The sequence below is a fragment of the Schistocerca americana genome, chromosome 2 (assembly GCF_021461395.2).
Source record: "Schistocerca americana isolate TAMUIC-IGC-003095 chromosome 2, iqSchAmer2.1, whole genome shotgun sequence".
NCBI lineage: Eukaryota > Metazoa > Arthropoda > Insecta > Orthoptera > Acrididae > Schistocerca > Schistocerca americana.
Genome location: NC_060120.1, coordinates 705,572,366 through 705,582,574, shown reverse-complemented (window position 1 = coordinate 705,582,574; position 10,209 = coordinate 705,572,366). Strand labels below are relative to the sequence as shown.

Here is a 10,209-nt window from a genome sequence, read left to right as displayed (position 1 = left end):
TACGCCTTTTGGTGGCGGGTAGTTTGCTGCTGTTCTCATCTTTTACTTTCCCCTCTTTGGGGATGTGTGAGGGGGAGTTTGTAGCCTTTCGGCTTTTACTCCCCTGTGTACTTGTGTGTGTGATTAAGTCTGTACTTTTTGGTGTCTGTGAAATGTGATGATTGTTCTGTGTGTGTCTGGTACTTGCCTGAGGTTTGGCGAGATAATTGTAGTTATTTGGGTAGGAGCAGGATTTGGGAATGGATATTGGGATTTTCTCTTCGACTTAGTCCTCGAAGATCGTCATGGGGCGATTGTGCTTATTGCAGGACATTTCATACCGACCTAGGGAGTGGATGAGGGCGCTTCCTGAACTGGAAGAGCCTTCATAGAAGGCCCTTGCCAGGTCTTGAAAACGCTCTCTCAGGAGTGGGATTTCAGCAGCGGCGTGCAAATCGTCAATGGGGAATCCAAGAGGTAAACGCAGTGCCCTCCTGAGGGTGCGGTTCTGCAGCCTCTGAAGTTTGTCCAGGTGCTGCTTCGCCGCATATCCCCAGACAGGACACGCGTATTCCATGACTGGCCGGATCAGGGCCTGGTATACGTTCACTCCTACTGAGCAGGGAAGTGAGCTGGATGAGTTGAGGATTGGGTACAGGATGGACATTCTGGCGCAGACCTTCCTATGGACTTCGTCTATGTGGGGTTTCCACGTAAGACGAGAGTCCAAGGTTACGCCAAGATACTTGGCGGTTCTGCGCCAGGGAGTTGGGTTCCGTTTAGGTGAAGGTGGGGGGGGGGGGGGGCATTGAGGAGGTTCGCGCTTCCGAGCCTACGGGTAATCAGCATAGCCTGCGTCTTTTCGGAGTTGATGGTGATTCGCCAGCGACGGGCCCAAGTTTCTGTGTCATCCAAAACCCTTTGTTGCTGTCTGTCGTGCACCTTTGTAGCTGCTGGATCGCTATCAGATTCCGGCCGCCGACCAATCACGTGCTGCCAGCGAAATCGCACCAGGCGATTGGCGCCACCAGTGGGGGTTGGGGGTGGTGCGGACGCGCGTGCTGGCGTCGATTCCCGGTGGCTGTTCATATCAGCTATTGCCACAGTCCCCTTTGGACCGGAGTGTTCTTGCTGAATTTTCCTAATTGCAGGATTTTAAGCTGTACTGAGGTGGTAACAACTATCTCGATTGAATAAATTTTCATGCAGACGAATGTTTACCAGTTCTTTTTATCACCGAATCCCTAAATCTGCTGGCGCTGCATGACTTCTTTGTTTCTGCAAATTCGAAGGTACGCGTTTCGTTGTGTTGTGTTCCGTCACCTGTCCAAGACGCACATTTCTTACATGTTCCGTACGGCGCTGTGTAATGCAACGTTGCGTCTGCCGTATGTATTGCATTCCACATTCGCATCCATTTCTATAAACACCAGGTGTCATTAGTCCTAGTGGGTCTTTGGACGATCCAAGAATATCCTTGGTTTTCTTTGCTGCGTGAAAGACGGTTTTCACTTGGTGCGTCTTAAGGATTCTTGCGATCTTCGCCGTTGGTGGTCCTACATACGGCAGGAACGCACAACCTCTTGTGTCGACCTCTTCTGGTCTCTCTCCTCCTCTCCTCTTATTGTTCCTCAAAGCTCTTCCTATTAGTTTCCCGCTGTAGCCGTTTCTTCTGAAGGTTTTCTTTAGATGTTGTAATACACTCGGTAAGCTCTTCTCGAGACTAACGTGGAAACCCCACATAGACGAGATCCACAGGCAGGTCTGCGCCAGAATTTCCGTCCTATGCCCAGTCCTCAACACAACCAGCTCCCATCTCTGCTCTGTAGGACTAAATGTTTATCAGGCCCTAATATGGCCAGTAATGGAGCATGCGCGCCCTGCCTGGGGATACACGGCGAAGCAGCATCTGGACAAACTGCAGAGGCTGCAGAACTGCGCCCTCAGGAGGGCCGACGATCTGCACGCCGCTGCCGAAATCCCACTCCCCAAAGAAAGATTCCAAGATTTGGCAAGGGCTTTCTAAGAGAGCTCTTCCAGATCTGGAAACAACCCCATCCACTCCTTAGGTCAGTATGGCATGTCCCGTGATAAGCACAAACGCGTCATGACGATCTTCAAGACACCACCAGAACACCACCACAATACACAAACGGCCAAAACAATCAAAGATAATCACACACACACACACACACACACACACACACACACAGCACACATGTGGAGTAAAAGCCGACAGACTATAATCTCCTCCATACACTTCCCCAAGGAGGGGAAAGTAAAAGGCGAGAGAGAGAGAGAGAGAGAGAGAGAGAGAGAGAGAGAGAGAGAGAGCATCCCGACACTTCACCTAAAGATGATGGATACGCAATCCATTGAAACGTTGCGACTAGAAGACGACGCCACTCGGCTGATAACCTGTGAAGATTTCATAAACACATGTCATGTGTCCCTTGGGTTATATAGGCTGTGTGATTGACGCAGCGTACTGCAAGCAGTAAAATGGTCCCCTATTCATGTCGGGAACAAGCCGAGATTGTGTTTGTGCAAGCCCAAGCGGATGGGCACGGTCGACAGGCAACACAGCTATACCAAAACAAGCACCCTCACAGACATCAACAACATCACACAACATTTCAAGTCATTTTTGACCGTTTGTGTGATCATGGGTTCTTCGAGGCAGAGGAACGCGCTGCTAGGATGTGGACTGTGCGTACATCAGATTTGGAGGACCAGGTTCTACAGGATACTGAGACGAACCCTAGTACAAGCTCCAGGCAAGTGGTCCGCCAACATGGCGTAAGCCAAAGTGCGGCAATTCATCAGCGACGCGTGAGCATGACCATTGCATCCAATAGAGGCCATTTGGAACGTTTTAACGTGGGTGCGATGCAGCTCTGCACTGTGTTACAGGACGACTTCTTGTCGTTGCACGCACGCTGGCCATTTTCCTCCATTTATAGCCAGCAATCCGTCGGTTTTATTGATATTCACCTTGTATATATTTGTGGCGTCTCCTCTTTCGATCATGTCCGAGCGGGAGTCGTCGAGCAGGAATCAGCGAAATGCCGCGGTTAATGAGGATAATGGGGAAGGGGCACTACATTCGTAGTGTGTGAATATGTTGAGAATTTGAGTCTGACGGGAGGCGTACTAGGGTACTCCGTGTAGTTACAATGACCGCTGTATCCGGATGGCTTAGTGGTCAGAGCTTCGGCCTAGTAATTTCCAGACCCGTCTTCGAATTTTAGTCCGGTGAAAATTTTCAACTTTCTTCGCAGCCAGTGCCTGTAATTCCTTCGTGTCTTAAAACATAATGGCTGCTGTATCAATAATGATATCTGTTCTTTCGGAGATTTAAGAAAGAACAGACACCACATATATGAGTGAAAGGTGTAAACTTCTAATATGATCAACTAGAGAACATATTGAAGCAATGATAGAAGAAAGTTGTTTAAATGCACGGTGCCTCCGCATATGGCCTACAGTATAAACAGTGTTAGACTTACTCTTAGCAAACCGATGCTGGAAAGTGGTAGGCTATGATTATTTCAAAAATCACCTTGTCTTTAAAGAACCACAGAGATTTTCTTTGTATATTCTGCACTTTGTAGCTCATCCCCGGCATCGAAATATAGGCTTGTTAGTGGTTTTTATCAGAAAACAGTGCTCATCACGCACACCCTCGGTAAACTGGATAAGCGATTCCCTTTCGGTCCAAACAAATTTATGAGTCGGAAGGAATCATCCTCGGTTTAGGTTACACTGACTTCATATTTAGAACCAGGCAGGCTTCTCACGGTGTGGTGAGGCGTGACTGTGCAATATGCGTGAATATTGCAGCAGTACTTGAAAATATGCGTACAGTGGCAAGTGGGTTGAGTGGAGAATAGGTTGATTAATAATACGTACTGCTGACAGCGCACAGTGGAAAGTATTGTATAGGCAATGAGAGTGGATTAGCGGCTGACCCGAAGTATCACAAAAGACGTAGCCCGCAACAAAGAGAATCCGAGCCAGCAGAGAGAGGGCCGCAAGGTTTATAGGGAGCTGTCTGGACACCAGGACGGCAGTGCTGGCTGGAAGTCCCGTGGGCTGCTGGAGATAGCGTTGGACAAGGACGCGGACCTGGCGCACAGTAGGTAATGGGTAGTGAACACTATCAGTAGCTCGTTTTTCGAGGGCTAAATATCTCGTCTACAGTGACTGATCAGCTTGTTACTATTCTTTACGACTTTCATCTTTCTTTTCTTTGCCCTTAGCGTGTGTACAATATAATGTGCAGACGGAGGAGGCATATACACTGACACACTAAAACAACAGACTTACGGAACTGATCGTTACTATAGGAACACTGGATGTCGGCCTAGGAAGCGTCAGAAAATCAAGGGAGACAGACTATTAGGGACGAAACTACCTACAACAATCTCGAACAGTCCTCAGTCCAGTCACAGAGCGAGTAAGAGTTTAAATAATAAAAAAAAGCATTCAGTGAACGGAACTTAAGGATCATTAGGTAAATCACAAGACAAGTATCTGGTTATAAGAACGCCATAAAATATGACCCAGGTACATCTTAGCAGAACCTCATGAGCTAGCAAAGAATCCCTACAATGAGACTACTGTCGGAGCCCGTTTAGGTCGCAACTTCCCCTACTCTTCTCACTATTTTTAAATACTCACCAACATGCCTTCGTGTGTTACATAAATTTATTCAAATCTGCATAGTTGCAAATTCTCCAAGTTTCCTATAATCAGTTTCGTAGTTCTAATCGTTGTCTACGCAGAAACTTTTCTTCCCCTCAGCTCGTTCGGCTGACTGCTCCTGATTGTGTCACGAAATTTCTCACTAACCTGACCGTTCTTTTCTCGCTTATACTTTGGGGTACTTATCCCTCATATTTATTACTTCTTAACTCAATTTTTAGCATCCATGTGCAGTAACACTTCAAACAGTTGTAGCTTCTTGCCCTCCGCGCTTTCCACGGTCCATATTTCACATCTTTGGAAGCATTCGTGATGTCAGAAAGTTGTCCTGATCTCTCAGTCTTATGGTTTACAGAACACTAAGCACCACTTCCAGCCACTTATCACAGTTGGAACATGCACACAGCAGGTTCACCACGGGCATCACTTGGTTAAAAATTTTCTGTACGAGAAAAAAAAAACCGGAATATACTTCTTACTTCGTAGTCGATGGGACTCGCAATAATCTGTTACAGTCATGGCCCGGTTCGAACTGTACAAATCAAGCCTCTACAACTTGATGAATACAGAAAGAGTAACGAGCTGCGACGAAACTATCGTGATGAACCTCGAGTATTTTAACCGAGAAAGGTAATGTAGCAGGTGCGATGGTCAATCGACTCGCATCATTGAGTCCAACTGGTTTAGATTACAAGCAGTGCCCTTAATTTACGCTGTTGTGATATTCTGTCCGGCGGCTCGTGGAAACCAGAGAGGCGGATTTTTTAAGCGAAGGGACCCGGGTTCGATACCCGGGCAGGTCGGAAATTTTCTTCTCTCGGGGACTGCGTGTTGTGTTGTCATTACGGAAGTATCGTTATACTTGACATTCTGCTATGGAGATAGCTGAGTGGGCACGGCCCCAAAGATAATAAACTAAAAAAAAAGGCTTGTTTCATGCAGCTCCTCACTACAGTCTATACTGCGCAAGCTTCTGTACTTCTACAAACTACTATAACTTACATCCTAAAACAATTCGAAGGTCCTTACTGCATTCAAGCCTTGGGCATCAACGCACTACAAGTTTTTCCCTCCTACCCCAACTAAGTCCCTCCATTACCAAGCTAACAAATCCTTAAGGCATGAGAGCGTGTCCTATCTACCGACCTACATCTACATTTACATCATACTCTGGAATTTATGAAAGAACCAATGCAATTCTCCGAAACTGAAGAGTTTTCCTCTCATGAACAATGTCTTCAGAATCCTAGAGAAGAGATTGAGCAGTCGCGAATTCCGGACCCATTAATGGCCTTAGCAGAGAGTAGGATAAGAGGTAATAATGAGCGGCATGTATGTCACCATTTGCTGTCTAGTGATGCACCGCCAACATCACAAAATAGTATCACTGTGAAGAAAATGTACCCATCATCGAGGTTCGTGCCCATCAACGGACAGAACTTTGGTGACAAACGCTTCTTTTCATTAAGGACATTTCTCACCTACACTGCAGCCTGAGACCTGTGTATTAATACTTGGACAGGGCAATTTCAGGACAGTCTGCTTAATTCCTGGTGAATGCACAGAAGGAACAATTTTAAGAATGAAGCCGCTATCGTGAAAGTTTTCCCATCATCGGACACTCCACAACCTTTGCGGAATTCGAATCCGAGATCATGAAACTGTACCGGCAGAATGCCAAATAAAATGGGGTATGACTACCATAGATGCCCTGCAGTATTGTCGACACGCTCCCGGACTTATCTGCAGTATCTTGTAGTTTTAAAACGGAATCAGCATCTCGACGAACCAAACAATAATGGCGAGCTGATTCAACTCTTCATTAATACCACACCAACTCAACACAAAAGATCTCTCCTCTGTGTTGAGAACAAGGACCTGGCGGCATTTAAGCTAGTTTTAAAGACCTCGATGAGTACTACATCAATACATCAGAAGCCACCTGTCGGTGTGAGGCGGACAATACTTCTGGTACCACTAACTCATCTTCCCTGTTCCACTCGCGAACTGCGCGTGGGAAAAATGATTGTTCGTAAGCCCGTGTATTAGCTCTAATTTCTCGAATTTTCTCATTGTGATAATTTCGCGATATGTATATTGGAGGAAGTAATATGTTGTCCGACTCTTCCCGGAAAGTACTCTCTCGAAATTTCAGTAGTCAGTCTCTCCGTGATGCACAACGCCTCTCTTGTAACGTCTGCCACTGGTGTTTGTTTGAGCATGTCTGCAACGCTTTCCCTCCAACTAAACGACCCTGTGACGAAATGTGCAGCTCTTCGTTGGATTTCCTCTGTCATTTCTATTAGTCTTACCTGGTAAGGATTTCAGATTGATGAAAAGTAACCAAGAATCGGTCGAACAAGCGCCTTGTAAACCCCTTCCTTCGTGGATGAGTTTCATTTCCTTCAGATTCTTCCTATGTATCTCAGGCTCACATCTGATTTTCGTACTATTTGTTTTAGGTGGTCATTCCACTTAATGTCGCTGTGGTTAAGTGCTACGAGATATTTTACTGTAGATGCTGTTTCCAGAAATTTTTGTCAGGAATAATGTAGCCTAATTGTGAAGTAGTGGGTTTATTTTCTTGTGTAAGTGCAATATGCTACATTTATTTACGTTCAGGGCAACTGCCAGAGCCTGAACTATTTGTCAGTCCTGTATCGGCTGTTCTGCAAATCTATGCTGTCTTCTGGCGTTGTTACTTTCTTATAGTTTCTGGCGTTGTTACTTTCTTATAGGCAATCGCATCATCTGCGGTCAGTTTTAAAGAGCATCCAACGGTTTCTACTAGACCATTTATAAAAACTGTGAACAGTCACTGTCCTATCACATTTTCTTGTGGATCCTGGAAATTACCTTTGCGTCTGTCGATTTTGTTCCGTTAAGAACGACATGTTGAGTTCTATCTGCAAGAAAGTCTTGAATCCAGTCGTAAATCTGGTCCGATTCGTGGCAAGCTCGTATTTTTTTTCACTGAACGGCAATGCGGAACGTTATCAGATACCTTCCTGATTCAAGAGACGGGCATCAAGCTCAGCGCTTCTACACCTCTACGGGACTCACGGATGAACAGAGTGAGCTGTTTCGCAAGATCTCTGTTTGCGGAATCCATGTTGATCTTTGCAGAGGAGATTTTCGTTCTCCAAAAATGTCATAATTCTTGAGAACAGAATGTGTTCCATTATTATTTTACTCAAGTTGTGCCATAAATTTCTTTTCTTGTCTATTTAATTCAGTGCTTCCTCATTTTTTATCCGATCTACCTATCTAATCTACAGAGTTTTCCTGTAGCACAACATTTCAAAAACGTTTTTATTCAGTTCTTATCTTTTCCGTTTATAGCCCATGTTTCGCTTCCGTACAAAGTTACACTCCAGAAAGGGTGCCTTCAGAGAAGACTTCTTACGCTTAGAATGAGGTTTCGACTCTGCAGCGGAGTGGGCGTTTATGTGGAACTTTCTGGCAGATTGTGTATTGGACCGGGACTCGAACTCTGGATTTTTGTTTTCGTGGGTAAATGCTATTCCGATTGAGCTACCCAGACAGGACTCATGGCCAGTCTCATAGATTTGGAAGGCTGGAGATGTACTGATGGAAATCAAGCTGTGAGTTGCGGGCGTGAGACGTCCTTGGGTAGCTCACTCAGTGCAGCACTTGGCCCTGAACAGCAAGGGCCCTTGGTTCGAGTCTCGGTCCAGCACACAGTTTCAATCAATCACTAAGTTTCTTACATTTAGATTTATATTCGATATTAACATAATGTCTCTTTTTCAGAAATAATTTTCTTGCTGCTGCTAGTCCGCATTTTATATCCCCTCTACTTCGGCCATCATTGATAGATACCCAACAGGATGTTTACGTGTTTACCTCATTTGTTGGAACTAAGCTTCTACCAGGCATACTGGCAAGTGAGGTAACTGTTCCCGAACTGAAACAACCATTTGGAGGGACAAGTATGGAAACTGGCCTAGCGTCTATTGATTTCAAAGGTATAAGAGAGAACAATAGGAAACCGAAGGACAAAATAAAAGTATGTTTACTTCACAACTCATACTGAGTAATCAAGTCTTTCTGAAATAGATGTAATTTTCTGGTATTCTATAATAGTTTTACATCAAAAGACTTTAAGTTACAGATATGTATCCAAGAATGGAGGGTTGGATTTCTGACAAGTAAGAGCGAAAATGTGCAACTTTTAGACTAAAGAAAGTTTCATGAAATATATGAATTAGCAAATAGCAGGATTATTTTATCATTCACTAAGTTTGTCACTTTCAGTTCTTGTTTAAAATTTCTTGTCACACCCTCTGCATCTGTTTTTTGTGCCTATTTTTCAGTCTCTAATTTATTTTTGTAAGACATAATTATATCTAACTTCCTTTCCATGATTTCTCTTGAACTGGCTTTAAAGTGAGTAATTGTAATCTCCAATATAACTTGAACTAGCCACATCACTTTTACACTTGTCTCTAACAGGGTTGCAGAGTCCTTATGAACGTCTTTTGCGTTTGTTATGTCACTGTGTGCGCAACGTTTTATCATATATTTTACATAATTTACTAAGCGCAAACACTGCTGTGCCCTGCAGATGGCGGCTTCAGTAAGAGAGCACGATACTAGCGCCGGTGAGAGGCTCAAAAATGGCTCTGAGCACTATGGGACTTAACATCTGAGGTCATCAGTCCCCTAGAACTTAGAACTACTTAAACCTAACTAACCTAAGGACATCACATACATCCATGCCCGAGGCAGGATTCGAACCTGCGACCGTAGCGGTCGCGCGGCTCCAGACTGTAGCGTCTAGAACCGCTCGGCTACTCCGGCTGGCTGAAAGCCAGTGAGAGGTCTAGTTCTTTTTAGTAAGCCTATCGTCTGGACAGTCTAGTGTAAACAACTCGCAAATTTCCCTGCACTCACTGCTCCCTGTGCTTCTGCCAAGCGGTCGGCGGAGTGTTTGTGTGCTGGTAATATTCTGGAATGTGTCTTCAACGTTATATAGGAAAATATCGATACAATTCTGTGAACATTTGTTATGAAGACTATTGCCAGTGTCATTTGATGTTCGCTGAATGAAACTGGTATGACAGAATGAATGTAGAGGAAGTTGGGGTACAATCGGATAGCTAAGGAGGAAGCTAGATAACAATGGCAGTTTTAATTGCTCGGATTCCAAATTAGTTTCTGTGAGAGATACGTAAATCACGAACAATATATATGGACTATGAGGACAATGTGAAATTTGAGTTTCTACTGGAGAGCAAAAAGGTGGGAATTTAAGGAGATGGGACCTGGATAAACTGAGAGCATAAGGGAACAATTGACAGGAATGGGGGAAAGAAATACAGTAGAAGTAGAATGGGTAGCTCTGAGGGCTGAAGTAGTAAAGGCAGTAGAGGATCAAGTAGGTAAAACGACGAGGGCTAGTAGAAATCCTTGGGTAACAGAAGAAATATTGAATTTAATTGATGACAGGAGAAAATATAAAACAGCAGTAAATGAAGGAGACAAAAAGGAATATAAACG

At 44.6% G+C, this 10,209-nt stretch overlaps 1 protein-coding gene across 1 annotated transcript in view; it reads left to right on the top strand.

The window, feature by feature from the left end:
* Positions 1 to 2,773: 2,773 nt before the first annotated feature.
* Positions 2,774 to 10,209, top strand: part of LOC124594364 (glutamate receptor U1-like) — an 80,442-nt gene continuing 73,006 nt past the window's right edge. Inside the window, exons 1-2 of the mRNA XM_047132731.1 lie at positions 2,774 to 2,778; positions 3,957 to 4,117. Coding sequence (XP_046988687.1) covers positions 2,774 to 2,778; positions 3,957 to 4,117 — 166 coding nt within the window. The remainder of the gene's footprint in view (positions 2,779 to 3,956; positions 4,118 to 10,209) is intronic.